This window comes from Pecten maximus, chromosome 10 (genome assembly GCF_902652985.1).
Source record: "Pecten maximus chromosome 10, xPecMax1.1, whole genome shotgun sequence".
Taxonomy (NCBI): Eukaryota; Metazoa; Mollusca; class Bivalvia; order Pectinida; family Pectinidae; genus Pecten; species Pecten maximus.
This window is the reverse complement of record NC_047024.1, coordinates 5,934,905-5,954,206: the sequence shown is the minus strand read 5'-3', so window position 1 is coordinate 5,954,206 and position 19,302 is coordinate 5,934,905. Positions and strand designations below refer to the sequence as shown.

At 38.5% G+C, this 19,302-nt stretch overlaps 1 protein-coding gene across 1 annotated transcript; it reads right to left on the bottom strand.

The window, feature by feature from the left end:
• Positions 1-255: 255 nt before the first annotated feature.
• Positions 256-18,474, bottom strand: LOC117336015. The gene is made up of 11 exons (XM_033896342.1): positions 16,169-18,474; positions 13,945-14,305; positions 13,408-13,496; positions 11,978-12,127; positions 8,539-8,641; positions 8,080-8,188; positions 5,393-5,447; positions 5,001-5,193; positions 4,144-4,268; positions 2,904-3,099; positions 256-2,030 (listed from the first exon to the last, which is right to left on the bottom strand). The coding sequence occupies exons 1-11, from the start codon at positions 16,169-16,171 to the stop codon at positions 1,657-1,659; spliced, it is 1,758 nt and encodes a 585-aa protein (XP_033752233.1). The 5' UTR covers positions 16,172-18,474; the 3' UTR covers positions 256-1,656.
• Between the last annotated feature and the right edge of the window lie 828 nt (positions 18,475-19,302).

The window sequence follows — 19,302 nt, the reverse complement described above, 5'->3', positions numbered from 1 at the left end:
GTACATCACCTGTACATCATTGGTACATCACCTTACATCATTATAGTACACCACTTGAAAATCATTGGTACATCACCTTTACATCATATTTCCATCACCTATGTATCATTGGTACATCACCTATACATCATTGGTACATCACCTATACATCATCGGTACATATGTACATCACCTATACCTCATTGGTACATCACCTGTACATCATTGGTACATCACCTGTACATCATTGGTACATCACCTATGTATCATTGGTACATCACCTATATGTCGTAGGGTCAATCGTCATCTTATTGTATTGTCAAGTGTATTTATATGCGTTACTGGTTACAGAGAGTGTTCTCTGTTTACCTGTGTGTCTATTTATAGTGTCCATGTGCGTTCAGTGGTCATGTAATATTGTGTCTATATTTGTAACCTGTTTGTCCGGTTGTGTCCAGGTATGTCAAAGTGTGAAGCGCATGCAAGTGAGTGTGAACGTGTAAAAAAGGCGTGTTTGTGGGTGTATTTAAGTGGAGTGTTTGGGGGGAGCGGCGCACTAGCCATGTTATCGACGGACAAGTACGTTCTACGGGACCACGTCGAAATACAAGATATATACCAGTTACGATTGACTGACATTATCCTGACTACGTGTCACCACGATAGTTAAAGGTATGTAATTCCTGTAATTGCCTAATATTGCGCGGACAAATGTTGAATAACAATTTTACGCGACTATTTGTCATGCTGGTACAGAATGTCTGTTCATGTAATTACATATAACTTGGTAGCATTCTAGATAATGGCTTTTATTTTCCAGGGGTTTTTTCCCTATCTCCTGAAATATATATATGTGGCGACGCTCCTGTCAACTGAGAAATAAACTGATAGAAAGAAGCAAGGTTTTTGGTTGTTTCTGCCACCTATCACATATACCTCATTGGTACATCACCTATACATCATATGTACATCACCTATGCATCACCTTTACATCATTGGTACATCACCTTTACATCATTGGTACATCACCTGTATATCATTGGTACATCACCTATGTATCATTGGTACATCACCTGAACATCATATGTACATCATCTATACATCATATGTACATCATCTATACATCATATGTACATCATCTATACATTCTTGGTACATCACCTATACATCATTTGTACATTATACAAACAAAAAGGTTATGGACGGACAGACAGCCAATGCCATATCATCATTCTCCTGTAAAGTTTTAAAAGTCCTCTCGGTGTTTATTAATCTGATACTGGTGTATAATCTTAAAGTCCTACCTGTGTATATCAACTTAATTCATTGAAGTTATTTTCTGTCATAAAACATATCAGGTATACACATTTTAGAAAAGCTTTTCTATATCAAATGATATCGGTGTAACCATGTCATGCAGTTCATTGGAGAACCGATAACCCTCAGGGGACTCGGAGGTAGGGCCTCCATCTGTGGGTCTGTATATTTTCTATACATTGATGCATGCACAGCTAAAATAGTTTCCTTACACCAGCCAAAATCATCAAAATATTCCTAACATATTGCTATAATAACAACGCACCATTTGTTTTCTATCAGTCACACAAAATGTAAAATTATAAATCCGAGTATTTAGTAATCAAACATCAGTCACTTAAAAAGTCTTACTTGTGTATATCAACTTAATTCATTAAAGTAATTTTCTGGCATAAACATATCAGAGTTGTACATTTCAGGAAGTTGTTCTATATCAAATGATATTGGTGGGTCCATGTCATATGGTTCCTGGGGAAACTGATAACCCTCGGAGGACTGGGAGGCGGGGCCAATACCCATCTGTGGGTCTGACAACAGACCACCCGGGTTATCAAATCTGTTGTCTAGTCTTAGGATCTCTGGCTTTGTGTTGGGAAGGAGAGGACTGGTCAGTGAAGGACAAACCTGGGAACTGGACGGTGGGCAGCTGATACTGTTTATAGCTTGCTGTTGCTCATTCCATGACACACCAGGTACAGGTTGGTTGGCTGGTGATTGGATGGTTTTTGATGGGTCTGAAATGCATCAAAAACATGTCATCTAATGTGTTGGACTATTAGATAATAGAAATTCTTGGCTAACAATTTAACAGGCTTTTACAAATGTGGTGAAATGGACGAGTTGTCTGATGGACATATCGATGCCTATAGGAGACAACTCGGCAAGTGAGTGATGCTAGCGAGAGCTCTATTGTTAGTCAGTCTACAGTTTAGTTCGTCAGTGAGCACACAGGTTTTTACAGCTCTGCTCACTGTCGTCTTTGTAGACCATTGTACCCCGCATTGGGTTATTGATAACGTTCACAACACAATCGTTGATGTAAAGATTCATTTTAACACACTTGATGGCCCATTGTTCTGCCAGGATACTTAATTGGCATTTTCCATAACCCTTAATCTAAACCTTTTGGTTAAACATAAAACAATTTGTATGGACAAAAAGACCTGTTTTTTTGTTGATAACGAATCAAAGTACTGAAAGTACTGTAAACATACTTATTGTGGCATGCTCAAATTTTTTCAGTGTAAAAGTTAAGTAAAACGGTTTAGTGAAATGATAAATAAGTGTATCAGCAATCCTTACCATATAAAACATTTAAGATTTACTATCATTAGAGAAATCAAAATTTAGCGGAATACTTCCAGCATGCATTTTTTTTTTTAAACGCATAAAAATATCAATATTCTGTCATACTTGTGAAGTATATGTTATATTCAACAGGAAACCCTAAAATTGGTTCCATGTCATAGCAAATACATACTAGTAAAATAACGCGTTTTTGACCTCTGACACAACTTTGCTTCATAAAGAAAACAGAAAACCTGACCTTGTTATCACATGATGGTGTAAATATTTATAACTATTTTCTACTGGTACAAGATAGTTACCAAATGAAGCAAGCATGCGATCTTTAGTTCCCATCTGCCAGTCAGGGCCACAGGTAGATAGGATGGGGTCAGGGTCACGTACAGGTGACGGCACTGCATCACCTGTAGAAGCTGTTGTAGGTATTTTGTCCACGCCTAACAGTGGGCCATACTCTGCCAGGGATATACCATACTCGTTGGCGATACACACTACATCCTGTATTGATGGAACAAATAGTAAACAACACCCAGAATACTAGACACTGAGCTTAAGATGTAGTCTGTATCTTATAACAGCAAGATTCTGAAGGATTTCATCACCAGTCACTGACATTGAAATGGTGAGGTGTAATACATGTATGCATATTAGATGAAGTTTGCATCAAATTTGATGCTCCAAAAAGTCCTAGATGAATTTTGGAAAATGACCTGCTAATATAATATAGATATGTATATCTTGTATATATACGGTTATACATGTACATTCATTTTATACCATTACATGTAACCTGCTTGGTACATCCATTTTGAACATATTTCACAAAATTGGATGAGTTGGATACTTCTTCTACCTTTTATACTATATAGTACAGTTGTCCCCTGGTATAAACCCTGTTTTGGTGTTGTTTTTTACATTTTATAGTTGTTACTGGGATGCGTCAAAGAAAATCATGGATTCACTGAATAGAAACGGAAAATCGGAGAATATGCAGTCAACAATCCAAAATATTCCCTATGGAGATAACTATTTTATTATTGTTTACTAATTCAAACACCGCTGGAGTATTCCTGTAAAACAATTAACTCTTCATGAAAACAGAATGGACCTCTCGATCTGCATGATCTGTCCCCCATGTACTTTTGGTCAACATGGAACATTCTGTTTTATTTATAGACACAACAGAATTCCTGTCTTTCTTGCATGTTATAAGTATTTGCTGTGCCTGTACTCTGCTTCCAGGACATGTTATAAAATGATTCATTTTACAAATACAAAATGTATAATTTATGAAGGTAATGATGGTAATATATAGCTTCAAAAGAAACAAATAATTCAAACCATTGGTTTCAGATGTACATGCTCATTGTTGGCATACTGCGTAACAGTATGACTGTCATCATTGGACCGCCCTTATATCACCACCCCTGTTAATTTGGTGGTATAACGGGGGACAACTGTATATATATCTATGTCTAAAATGCTTGACTTAAGCTTTCCAAATGAATGAGTGATTCCACACTACTACTAAAACAGCCTTACCTCAAGACTACCATATTCCCCTTGTATGTCCATTTCTTTTTCCTCCTCCTCTGTCAGAAGAGCTATCACTTTGTCATGGGTGTCGGGATCAAGGTCAAAGTCATCAAAATCATGCTTTTTTGACCCTTCCAAAATAATACAGGTGAATGAGTATTATCTTGATAACTATTTCAATGTAAATTGACATCATTTAATCTGCCTCTGTATGGCAGATACGTACACTACGTACATTATGATAAGATGTCTAGATCCTTCAGAAAAATGGCAATATACCTAATGTAGGTCGTTAAAAATATATACCAAACTAGAAAATGTTTGTAAGACATAAATGTCCCAAATGCCACTAGACACCCTGAAACCTCAGCAGTTCCTGAGATTAGCTAGTTACATTGCATCAGAATGGGACAGGACGGGACAGGACGGGACGGGACAGACATGGTTTTTTGGTTAAACTTTAGCAATGGAAGATTTCTACAAAATTTCTAAGAAATTAGTACAGGGGTTTTTAAATGAAGTTGCAAATGTAATTAATTGTTTACAGATACATGACACGTAAAGGCAATTTCAATAGGTCACCCGGGAATCTCAGCTGACCTAAAACATGTGTGATGAAGATCTATTAGATAATGGACAAGAAGATTTAATGTGCCAGCATTTTAGCAGAAAAAAAAAAAAAAAAAATGGAATTCAAGAGCAGATATTTACTCATTTAGAAATTATCTAAATAAAAATTCACAAGCATACAACTGCCTTGGGTATAGTGACAAAAATTTGCTGGCCTACAATAAGACTGGCACACGTACAGGCTTCACTCTGTAACCTGATTGTAGTTTAAGGTATAATATAAGCACATCTACCTGGCGTTTCTGTTTTGCTGGGTTGTTCATTGTCCCGGTGAGGTTTGTGTCGTCTGAGGATCGTCTCCTCCTTTCTGTTGACGGGTACATACGTGTGATTGTTGGCCCAGTAACAACCCTTAGTATTGATGGCATGAGTCCCAAACCGAATCTTCCTAAACCACTTTTGATATAGTGCATGTCTTATTGAGCTCTTAAATGAAAAAAAATTAATAATTCAAAAGTATTTATCAATTCATGATGATTTTTGATTTTATTTTTACTCTCCACCATATCATTCATATTGATTCAAGGTTGTTACAACTTAGAGAAGCACTCTGACAGAGGGCGAAATAGTTATTCCTTAAAACTGTAAGTTTAAACTGGCTAGCTGTTATTAATACTATACATACCCTCCAGCTTCCAAGTGCAGCTCGGTCCATGTAGCGGAAATATGGATATCTATTTCTGAAATTAATGATACACATTTAACAAGAGATCCCAGAGGGATCTTGGCGCCCACCATTGAATGATCTTTATAGGTTCCATGTCAGATTGATCTTTTCTCTACTTTTCCCTTCCTCTAAGTCTTACTAATCTGTGTAAATTCAGAAACAGTCCTCTATAGCTAGTACTTTTCCAACAAGGGGAACCTATATATAAAATTTAAGATTTAGCGATAATGGCTGTCTGTTGGCCATGTTGTTTTCCGATTGGTCCCAATATGCAAAACTATATATAGCTAGGCACTGAGGGGAACCTACATATGAAATTTGAGAAAGATCCCTTCAGTACTTTCTGAGAAATAGCGATAACAAACTTCAATTGTCAAAATCCAAGATGGCTGCCTGTCGGCCATGTTGTTTTCCGATTGGTGTCAAAATGCAATATGCATAGCTAGGCACTGAGGGGAACCTACATATGAAATTTGAGAAAGATCCCTTCAGTACTTTCTGAGAAATAGCGATAACAAACTTCAATTGTCAAAATCCAAGATGGCTGCCTGTCGGCCATGTTGTTTTCCGATTGGTCTCAAAAGGCAATATGCATAACTAGGCACCGAGGGGAACCTACATAAGAAATTTGAGAAAGATCCCTTCATTACTTTCTGAGAAATAGCGATAACAACCTTCAATTGTCAAAATCCAAGATGGCTGCCTGTTGGCCATGTTGTTTTCCGAATGGTCCCAAAATACAATATGCATAACAAGGCACCGAGGGAAACCAACATATGAAATTTGAGAAAGATCCCTTCATTACTTTCTGAGAAATAGCGATAACAAACTTCAATTGTCAAAATCCAAGATGGCTGCCTGTCGGCCATGTTGTTTTCTGATTAGTCTCAAAATGCAATATGCATAACTAGGCACAGAGGGGAACCTGCGTATGACATTTCAGAAAGATCCCTTCAGTACTTTCTGAGAAATAGCTATAACAAACTTCAATTGTCAAAATCCAAGATGGCTGCCTGTTGGCCATGTTGTTTTTCGATTGGTCTCAAAATGCAATATGCATAACTAAGCACCAAGGGGAACCTACATATGAAATTTGAGAAAGATCCCTTCAGTACTTTCTGAGGATTAGCGATAACAAACTTCAATTGTCAAAATCCAAGATGGCTGCCTGTCGGCCATGTTGTTTTCCGATTGGTCTCAAAATGCAATATGCATAACTAGGCACCAAGGGGAACCTACATATGAAATTTGAGAAAGATCCCTTCAGTACTTTCTGAGAAATAGCGATAACAAACTTCAATTGTCAAAATCAAAGATGGCTGCCTGTCGGCCATGTTGTTTTCCGATTGGTATCAAAATGCAATATGCATAACTAGGCACCAAGGGGAACCTACATATGAAATTTGAGAAAGATCCCTTCAGTACTTTCTGAGAAATAGTGATAACAAACTTCAATTGTCAAAATCCAAGATGGCTGCCTGTCGGCCATGTTGTTTTCCGATTGGTCTCAAAATGCAATATGCATAACTAAGCACCAAGGGGAACCTACATATGCAATTTGAGAAAGATCCCTTCAGTACTTTCTGAGGATTAGCGATAACAAGAATTGTTTACGGACGGACGGACGGAGGGACGGACCACGGACCACGGACGCAGGGCGATTTGAATAGCCCACCATCTGATGATGGTGGGCTAAAAATCCAAGAACTCATCATATCACTGGTTAGTGCTGACTGGCCTTCTGTTATTGTACTCAGGCTAATTAATCACTACCTTTTTTAAAGTTACATTAAAAGTTATTCAATGTACAATAGTCAGTTCCCATTGCCCAATAATGCTGCTGACCAAATCCTTTAATCTATACATTTGAAGACTTCTGTTTTGTGTTCCACTACTCTCTTGCAGACCCAGTTTATACCCTACACCGTAAGGATGATTGAAAACATTTAGGCATAACAATTTCATTCCAACTAAAGGAAGAATTATAAAACTACATGCATTCCTCCTTGCGCCACCTCTCAAGCCCTATAGAGGCCCAGGCCCACTGTTTTCCTTCACTGATCAAGGATGTTCAGACCAAATTTTGTCAAAATCCTGTCATTCCTGAAGAAGAATGAAGTATATATAGAATTAGGGCACGGTGGGCCATATTGCCGTGGTCACTTAAGGAGGGCCCGGCCAGCTCCCATGTGTGAGAGATGCAGGAGTGTGGTGAGTGTGTTTTGGGAGGCTACAGTATGTTAATTGTTTCTCTCCTTGTGACAGCGAGGAATTGATGCTGACTTTATAGTGCTACCTCACTGAATCATACTGCCAGCTACACCTGGTCACACTAACAGGCAAACAAATTGTTCCTCTCCCAAAATGTTAAACAGGAGTAGTAACTACCATTTTTGTTGACTCTGGTATGATTTGACCAGGGGAAAGAACCGAAGGCTTTCCTCACAGGGGCGAAAACTCCACTAAAGGTCAAAAGTGGGGCAAGGGAGACAGAAAAAAGATACAAGTTCTTTAGAAATAAAGAGAAAAAGTAAGACCCCAAATTTAGCTGCCTCTTTACGAACATACAATTGGTAAAGCAGGTACAATTCTTATGCCCAACCTGCAAGGCTGTTTGGACAAGGAGAATGGACAATGTTACATACTGTACCACTGTGTAGATCTGAGGGACCTGCAGCAGACCATCAGGGCTTCCATCTATGGCCTGCCCCACTAGTTCCACTAGCTTGTCAGGTGGGCGAATCAGTTTACTTCCTTAAATAAAACAACAATAAATGTTATATTATATCTACTGTAAGAAAATACATATGTCCCACCCACCCTAAAATAAATGGTGAGGGAATAAAGATAATACCCAGATGCACATGGTCAATTCACAGATATCATATACTACTTCGTTTTATTGAATTCTGCTTTTATTTTATATTTCAAAATACATGTAGTTGTCTTGACAAGAAATTATCTTATATTTATGACAAAAGGGCATCAATCCAAAAAAATGGGTCTTGAATAAACAAGTTTGTTTACAGAAAGCCAGGTATTTCTCAACAGAAAAAAGGACAAACAATACCAGTGAGTCAATCCAGCAAAAAGGAAACACTTACCTATAGGTAGTTTATGACTGTTGTCGTACGGGTCACTTTCCGTATGGTAGGTGAGGAACACACTATCAGACATGTAGTTCCTTCTCTTACGCTTTTTTGGTAACTGTCCAAAGAAATGATTTATGTACATGCATATAAAATAATGTCAATATGATTGGAACATCTAGATTACCTGAATGATTACACAGTGCCTTCTGACTCCAGATTACCTGAATGACTACACAGTGCCTTCTGACCCCAGATTACCTGAATGACTACACAGTGCATCCTGACCCCAGATTACCTGAATGACTACACAATCCTGCTAACCCCAGATTACCTGAATGACTACACAGTACCTCCTAACCCCAGATTACCTGAATGACTACACAGTGCCTTCTAACCCCAGGTTACCTGAATGACTACACAGTGCCTTCTGACCCCAGGTTACCTGAATGACTACACAGTGCCTTCTAACCCCAGGTTACCTGAATGACTACACAGTGCCTTCTTAGTTCTAACCTAAGGTTACCTGAATGACTACACAGTGCCTTCTAACCCCAGATTACCTGAATGACTACACAGTGTCTACTGACCCCAGATTACCTGAATGACTACACAGTGCCTTCTAACCCCAGATTACCTGAATGACTACACAGTGCCTTCTGACTCCAGATTACCTGAATGACTACACAGTACCTCCTAACCCCAGATTACCTGAATGACTACACAGTACCTCCTGACTCCAGATTACCTGAATGACTACACAGTACCTCCTAACCCCAGATTACCTGAATGACTACACAGTGCCTTCTGACCCCAGATTACCTGAATGACTACACAGTACCTCCTAACCCCAGATTACCTGAATGACTACACAGTACCTCCTAACCCCAGATTACCTGAATGACTACACAGTGCCTTCTGACCCCAGATTACCTGAATGACTACATAGTACCTCCTGACCCCAGATTACCTGAATGACTACACAGTGCCTTCTGATCCCAGATTACTTGAATGACTACACAGTACCTTCTGACCCCAGATTACCTGAATGACTACACAGTGCCTTATGACTCCAGATTACCTGAATGACTACACAGTGTCTCCTGACTCCAGATTACCTGAATGACTACACACTCTTGACCCCAGATTACCTGAATGACTACAGTGCCTCCTAGCCCCAGATTACCTGAATGACTACACACTCCTGACCCCAGATTACCTGAATGACTACACAGTACCTTCTGACCCCAGATTACCTGAATGACTACACAGTGTCTCCTGACCCCAGATTACCTGAATGACTACACAGTGCCTCCTAACCCCAGATTACCTGAATGACTACACAGTACCTCCTAACCCCAGATTACCTGAATGACTACACAGTGCCTTCTAACCCCAGGTTACCTGAATGACTACAGAGTGCCTTCTGACCCCAGGTTACCTGAATGACTACACAGTGCCTTCTAACCCCAGGTTACCTGAATGACTACACAGTGCCTTCTAACCCCAGGTTACCTGAATGACTACACAGTGCCTTCTAACCCCAGATTACCTGAATGACTACACAGTGTCTACTGACCCCAGATTACCTGAATGACTACACAGTGCCTTCTAACCCCAGATTACCTGAATGACTACACAGTGCCTTCTGACTCCAGATTACCTGAATGACTACACAGTACCTCCTAACCGCAGATTACCTGAATGACTACACAGTACCTCCTAACCCCAGATTACCTGAATGACTACACAGTACCTCCTGACTCCAGATTACCTGAATGACTACACAGTACCTCCTAACCCCAGATTACCTGAATGACTACACAGTGCCTTCTGACCCCAGATTACCTGAATGACTACACAGTACCTCCTAACCCCAGATTACCTGAATGACTACACAGTACCTCCTAACCCCAGATTACCTGAATGACTACACAGTGCCTTCTGACCCCAGATTACCTGAATGACTACATAGTACCTCCTGACCCCAGATTACCTGAATGACTACACAGTGCCTTCTGATCCCAGATTACTTGAATGACTACACACTCCTGACCCCAGATTACCTGAATGACTACACAGTGCCTTATGACTCCAGATTACCTGAATGACTACACAGTGTCTCCTGACTCCAGATTACCTGAATGACTACACACTCTTGACCCCAGATTACCTGAATGACTACAGTGCCTCCTAGCCCCAGATTACCTGAATGACTACACACTCCTGACCCCAGATTACCTGAATGACTACACAGTACCTTCTGACCCCAGATTACCTGAATGACTACACAGTGTCTCCTGACCCCAGATTACCTGAACGACTACACAGTATCTCCTGACCCCAGATTACCTGAATGACTACACAGTACCTCCTGACCCCAGATCACCTGAATGACTACACAGTGCCTTCTGACCCCAGATTACCTGAATGACTACACAGTACCTCCTGACCCCAGATTACCTGAATGACTACACAGTACCTTCTGACCTCAGATTACCTGAATGACTACACAGTACCTCCTGACCCCAGATTACCTGAACGACTACACAGTACCTCCTGACCCCAGATTACCTGAATGACTACACAGTACCTCCTAACCCCAGATTACCTGAATGACTACACAGTACCTCCTAACCCCAGATTACCTGAATGACTACACAGTGCCTTCTGACCCCAGATTACCTGAATGACTACATAGTACCTCCTGACCCCAGATTACCTGAATGACTACACAGTGCCTTCTGATCCCAGATTACTTGAATGACTACACACTCCTGACCCCAGATTACCTGAATGACTACACAGTGCCTTATGACTCCAGATTACCTGAATGACTACACAGTGTCTCCTGACTCCAGATTACCTGAATGACTACACACTCTTGACCCCAGATTACCTGAATGACTACAGTGCCTCCTAGCCCCAGATTACCTGAATGACTACACACTCCTGACCCCAGATTACCTGAATGACTACACAGTACCTTCTGACCCCAGATTACCTGAATGACTACACAGTGTCTCCTAACCCCAGATTACCTGAACGACTACACAGTATCTCCTGACCCCAGATTACCTGAATGACTACACAGTACCTCCTGACCCCAGATCACCTGAATGACTACACAGTGCCTTCTGACCCCAGATTACCTGAATGACTACACAGTACCTCCTGACTCCAGATTACCTGAATGACTACACAGTACCTTCTGACCTCAGATTACCTGAATGACTACACAGTACCTCCTGACCCCAGATTACCTGAACGACTACACAGTACCTCCTGACCCCAGATTACCTGAATGACTACACAGTGCCTTCTGACCCCAGAGATGACAATTTAATAGCAAGGGTGAGATCAGCGAGTTTTCAGAATATTTTCTCTGAAAGATAAACATAACAAACATAGAACATTTTAGCTGAGAATTCTCATGCCTCCTAGGGCATGTTACCTGATATGTCCTACTGTGGCGACTACACCCATTGGTGGTCAAAATAATACTGTCTGGATTTTGTTCTTCTGGAGGAATATAGTAGTCTTCATCTGGAGATACGGACATGGAGTAAAATTCTGCTCTCTCATGTATGTCTCGCTCCTCCAACTACAATAGGATATAGACAGATTATACAATGTGTGTCTCCCTCCTCTAACTACAATAGGATATAGACAGATTATACAATGTATGTCTCCCTCCTCTAACTACAATAGGATATAGACAGATTATACAATGTGTGTCTCCCTCCTCTAACTACAATAGGATATAGACAGATTATACAATGTGTGTCTCCCTCCTCCAACTACAATAGGATATAGACAGATTATACAAGGTGTGTCTCCCTCCTCTAACTACAATAGGATATAGACAGATTATACAATGTGTGTCTCCCTCCTCTAACTACAATAGGATATAGACAGATTATACAATGTGTGTCTCCCTCCTCTAACTACAATAGGATATAGACAGATTATACAATGTGTGTCTCCCCCTCTAACTACAATAGGATATAGACAGATTATACAATGTGTGTCTCACTCCTCTAACTACAATAGGATATAGACAGATTATACAATGTGTGTCTCCCTCCTCTAACTACAATAGGATATAGACAGATTATACAATGTGTGTCTCGCTCCTCTAACTACAATAGGATATAGACAGATTATACAATGTGTGTCTCCTCTAACTACAATAGGATATAGACTGATTATACAATGTGTGTCTCCTCTAACTACAATAGGATATAGACAGATTATACAATGTGTGTCTCCCTCCTCTAACTACAATAGGATTTAGACAGATTATACAATGTGTGTCTCCCTCCTCTAACTAAACAAGGACATAGACAGATAACACAGTATATCAATCAATATACAATATATATTCATGTATTTCAGAGTTTTAGGTTAAACAAATAAAATGAATATGTTGATGATCTATTTGAATAGAAACATTTTGCTGAAAATGTTCTAAAGATTAATGAGAACTGTATACAATAGTTAGTGACCTGTTAAGTCTTCCCATTACAATATACAGAGGAAGCAATATGTGTTGTGATACTATAGCTCCATTTGATCATGTGACCACTGTTGTGACAGCTTCATCCCATTCTGACAGCACAGACTTTGCTGTCCCATGAAATTCACAAACTGATCCAGAAATGGGTAATAACAAGGAATAACTAAATCTATACTCCAATAAATGAATGTAAATATAAACAATGACTAACTTTGTCATGATGGTCCTACAACACACAATGCAGTAGTTAAAGTATCACAAAGCCTAAGTCAGATTGTTATAAGTTTGTCAGCAATAGCAATGAGTATTATAGGACTAACACAGATTGCTGAAAAATCCACTGCTTAACGACGTATGATACAAACCTTAGTAAACAGATATTCTTGCCCTCTTTCCAATTTATCCCTGATACTTTTCCTGCGCTCTTCTTTTTTCATATACTCCTCTTCCACACCTGACAAAGGCACATCATATAAACACACATGTATGACAGACAACAAGTATGTGTTCAGAGTAGAAGTTGACTACTGTTTTAGTACTGTAGTTTACCTGTATGTTCCCTAACAAGGTAGGAGACCCCCAACACACAAATAGGTCTGTTATTTTCAATAAACTTTTTTAACTAATACAAATGAACTGCATTTAAATAAAATACGATTACAAACATCCATCATTCTCTACTACTCTGTGTAGTGTACACTATGGAATTTCACCCTAGTCCAACATCCATATCTCTACTACTCTGTGTAGTGTACACTATGGAATTTCACCCTAGTCCAACATTCATCTCTTCAGCAATATTCTATAACTTCCTGTGGTATCATTATTATAATTTACATAATACTCAGCATTTCTATGAACTTCTGTGAGTTACTAAATCAAAATATAAAAATATGGCACACCTCTCATATCATTCAGATCTGTATCAAACCGTGGAGTATTATTTAAAGAAAGTTTGTGATGTTTTGATCTTTTCAGATGGCCTCGTTCTCTTTTTCTCTTTTTAGTTTGACCTTCCATGGCTTCGACATGAGGGGGAGCAACACGAGGTGCGTGGCTGCAATTTGCTGTAGTAAACGGAAGTCTGATCTGATAGATCTGAACCTCATCGTAACAGTCTCTGATCTGAACTCCTGGCTGGGTTGCCTGGGGCACCGCTTGCTTCCGTCTCCCTGGCATTTTTGTGTTTGACTTCATGTTGATTATGGGAATATTGTACCCATATTTACAGTTATTTGTATCATGATCAGCTCTCATTTCAATCTGAAAATATATTAATATCAACAATCATTTTAATCTGCTCTGCCTCCTATTTCAATATTATGAAAACAAATATCAATGTTAATCTTTTTGTGATTTAATAATCCTGAGTTCATCATATAGTGCTTTTGTTTGTATTATTACTGCTTTTATGCTTCAGTGAATACTACCCATTTTATAGTAGGGGAATTTTGTAATTTTACCAATTGAAATAGAAGTCTCATTGAAGTGGTCTCAGGCAGAAGCCAGCAATAAATCACCAATATTGTTGTTTTTTAGCTCACCGGTTACGAGTAACCGAGAGCTAATGCTGTCACCCCGGCGTCCCACCCCAAAACCCAAAAGTTTTTTGGGTAAGTTTTTGGAAAGCTTGTAAGTCCAAAAGTGTACATCTCATGCCCTTCTAATTTGGTTTATACATTTATAAGAGGTCTAGGAGTAATGTTATGGCAAAATCATGCAGAAAAAAAATTTGATTTTTTCGCATTTTACCATTTTGTGGACTTAACTTTTTTGGCACCAAAACCCACATTTAAGTTTTTGGGGTCAGTTTTTGGAAAGTTTGTAAGTTCAAAAGTATACACCTCTTGCCCTTCTAAATTGGTTTATACATTCATTAGAGGTCTAGGAGTGATGTTATAGCAAAATCATGCAGAAAATAATTGTGATTTTTTTCGCATTTTACCATTTTGTGGACCTAACTTTTTTGGCACCAAAACTCACTTCAAAGTTTTGGAAGTAAGTCCAAAAGTATACACCTATCACCCTTCTAATTTGGTTTATACATTCATTAGGGATCCAGGAGTGATGCTGTGGCAAAATCATGCAGATGAAATTTGTGATTTTTTGGGGCATTTTACCATTTAGTGGACTTACTTTTTTTGACACAAAAACCCACTTTAAAGATTTTGGGGGTTAGTTTTGGAAAGCTTGTAAGTCCACACCCTTCTTATTTGGTTTATACATCCATTAGAGGTCTAGGAGCGATATTATGTGACATACAATTTCAAAATGACATGCTTATATAGGTCTACATAAAAAATGAATGCATAGTGTGATTGCTGCCGCCGGTGAGCTTCCGCAATCATTGATTGCACTTGTTTCACATGATCTCACTTTGACAAAGTTATCCTAAAAGCTAAAACTACTGTGAGTTCTATTTGTTTATCTAATAACAAGCCTTTTACCATACTTATTTTAGGGATTTTTTTTTAAATTTTAAAATTATTATTAATGTTAATTTATAGAGAAAAAAACAACCTTTGGATACCCTTTTGTTAAACCACTGTGGAGATACTGTTTTTCCCCTCTTAAATATTGTTAATAGATGTCTACAGTACAGTAACGTTCTTTATTTCAGAACATTCTCTAAACCTAGTCTTCTTTCTGCTTGAATTATTTCAAGATAAATGCATGCGAAACAGTTCTTCATGTCTACGAATGCTTTTGGACTAAAGCTTTGGTGCAGTCTAGCTATGCAGAAAAAAAAACTGTTCCTTCACCTTGAACGACACCACGCCCCTTCTCCAGAAACCGACAGTAAAAACCGCGGTTTTCTTTCAAAAACGACCGCTTTGCTCTCTATAACAAACTTTGTCGTGTCCAGGGAAAGGAAAAATAAAAAGTAGTTTTTACCACTTAATATCCTAAGTAGGCATAAGTACATAAATAAAGAACTAGCTAACAATATGAAATTACAACCCTACAACCCTATCTAGTACCGCCTACCATAAACGTTGTCAACATAGGCCGATTCGATCCAAGATCACATAGGCCTATATCGGATGTTTGACACACGTTTCGACAGCTTCACATTTTCCGCAGGCTTGAAATGGGGGCAAACTTTGTTACGGCATTTGTGCTTACCATGCTTGTTGCATCAGCTGTTCTGTTAGAAGACCTGTGTCCACGTGTTGGAAATATTGACACACTTCATAATCAGAGATCAACAAATGGAAATCGACATCGTCTGCTTCAACCAATGACCCCGACGAACTCTAGTGTCACTCTTCATTGGGTTAAAAAGACCACGTGATACAATAAGAAAAAACTGCCGCCAAACATGAGGAGTACCTTTCGCGCTAAAAATTGAATTTGGTCATGGTACAAATCTCGTTTTTTTGTACGGATCGCGAATAGACTAGTTTCCATAAAAACACACTTTTGTCAGAATAAAGTTTATGTATCTATTACCATGGTTATGCATTCTAATTCAATAAGAGATTATCGATAAACTAATAGTTGAAGTTTTACCATGAAATTTAACTGAACGTCGTCAAATTAGGATATGCTGTCACTTTCACCATTGTGGATTTCACAAGTTATCTTAAAGACAATGAGAAAATCGCACATATTAATATGACATGGGCTTAAATACTAATGCTTTCTAGTGTAGGCTTGTATTGTTCAAGAAAAAGATCGATATATTGCAAATCAAATATAATTCAAGAATATGTTCAATATACGATTTTTTTAGATCCCGAATATATATATACATCTGATGTAACATTTCCTATCAGGCAACACTAGATCTAGTATTGTGTACGTCAAATGGAAATGGCGTCGGAACCACGTGCCGTGAGCTTACAAATGAATCAAGGATATGAGGGAGTATTGGTCGTGATGACAGTATATTTTGTACCTGTTCTTATTATTTATGGAACGCCAAATTTACATATATTCAATTAATTGAACCTATCTTCAATTATTTGAAGATAGGTTCAATTTAATTGAAGATAGGTTCAATTAATTGAATATTCTCTTCTTATTTATGTGTGATGACCAATTCCGTCAGTCATGACGATAACATTGGCTTTCTGTTGGGGGAAATTACAGAGGCGTGAGAGGGTTATTTACAGTGATTGATGATTTTTTTTTTCAGATAAGATAAAAGATTTGGTTGATTTTATGGTACGGATTCTTTAATCTGTAGATTTTCAACACTCAGCAGTGCTATTGCTATAAATGTAAAATAATTTTATATAAAATTAGTATACAAATTAAGATATAGGTAATGATTTATCTGATGCTGCGCATATCGAACAAACAGATTGTTGTCGGAATTGTATAATAGTATACTGTGGCATAGTTAAACATAATTCTAGAAGTTCACTAGGTAATCAGATCAGTTTTTCATGTTGATTTATCGATGTTATTTTGTGAATATTGTCAGAGTTTTTATATATATATATATATATTTTCAGGTAGTTCGTTAGTCATAGGTATATCCACTAGTATGGTGTGTAGTTGTGTGACTTAGTACGGCTTTCAGAGTGATTTTTCCGATGTCGGAAATGGCCAACTTCTCACGAACTTCGATGATACTATCTAACATTATATATAAAGTGTATACTGAAAGGAAAAAGAAACGCAATTAGGGAATGTCCGGTTTACGGGAAATGAAAACATATTATAGAATGTAATAAGGATGTAATTGAAAGATATTGAGCCACTCTGTCGCCTGTGAAAATTTAATCTATGTAAGGTTGAGCTGACCTCTCCTATAGACAGTTATGGGACGAGTTGGACAGATGGATAAGACGTACGTAGGCCGAACCCTCCAATCAATGTCGCTCAGTTCACAGGGGCTGGACACGATTTCCAAAACGATAGTCCATATATATATGTATTATTATAATTTAATAGTGTTACTAAAACATGACGATGGACGAGGAATGGGACAGGATCCACACCGTGATTAAACACAGGAGTGAGTACAACCACTGTAGGTCATGGTGTAGATACACGATCTCTGACACCCTGAAACTTAAAGTTTACTAAACGTATATGGATTAAATGTCACAGACAACAGAGTAGTTCCTTATTGTTGAATTACACCATTATTACATTCTACATTTTTTTTTTTAATTTCCCGTAGTAAACCCGCCAATGTGTAATTGCGTTTCTTTTTCCTTTCATTATACATGTACATAAATGTATTTAATATTGAAAAAAAATCACAAGGTTGTACATTTTAATGTTAATATGTGTTTGAATGATCTATTTTACTAGATTTGAAATGTCTGAGCTCTAATGAAATATATCTCTTATTGCTCTACAGCACATCCACACATACACTGTATAACAAGAGGCCCAGAGGCCCTGTATCACTCACCTACTTTATTTTAGCAAACATCAAAATAATGTTAATGTTCCATTTGCTAATAGATATGTTGGGGTGTGGGGTGTCAGTCCTATTATGTGCGTGAATATGAATCCCAGCCTCCTGGGGATGTTACCACTGAAATATCAATGTTATACATTGCTTAGTTCCAGAGAAGAAGTCATTAATATCAATACCTTAGGCCCCCAGAGGGTCAGCCCCATCATTTGTACAATTTTGAATCCCTACCCCATAAAGATGCTACCAATCAAATATGAGCCATGTACATAACTTAGTTTCAGAGAAGTCGTTTTTATATCTTTAGCCAAATTAACCCCTTTAAGACCCACCCTTCAGCCCCCGTGGGGGTCAGCTGGACAATTTATAGTTTTTTTTAATACCCACCCCCTAGGGATGCTACCAGTCAAACATGAATGATATTCAACACTTACTTCCAGACAATTGTTTATAGCAATTTAGCAAAATTTTCTTTTTTTAGCCCCACCCCTCAGGCCCCCAGAGGGTCTGCCCAACCACTTGTACAAATTTGAATCCCTACGCATAAGGATGTTACCAGTCAAATGTGAGCAATATCCAATGCTTAATTTCAGAGAAGAGGCTGTCTATATCAATTAAGCCAAACTGACCCCTTTCGGGCTCACTTCAGGCCCCCGGGGGGTCAGCCACACCATTTGTACAATTTTGTATCCCTATCCTATAAGGATTTGACCTGTAAAATATGACCAATATCCATTACTTAGTTTCAGAGAAGAAGTCGTTTATATCAATTAAGCCAAATTCACCCCTTTTGGCCCCGCCCTTCAGCCTCACTATTTGTTAAATTTTTTAATCCCACCCCATAATGATGCTACCAGTTAAATTTTATTCAATTCTGATC

Bases quoted from the DNA above. Each gene is read 5' to 3' on its own strand.
- LOC117336015 (XM_033896342.1), bottom strand. The intron at 5,448-8,079 runs GTATGTAACATT...CATTAATTTCAG, and splicing joins CAGATCTACACAGTGGTACA to AAATAGATATCCATATTTCC. The intron at 2,031-2,903 runs GTAACTATCTTG...GATGCATTTCAG, and splicing joins TCGCATGCTTGCTTCATTTG to ACCCATCAAAAACCATCCAA.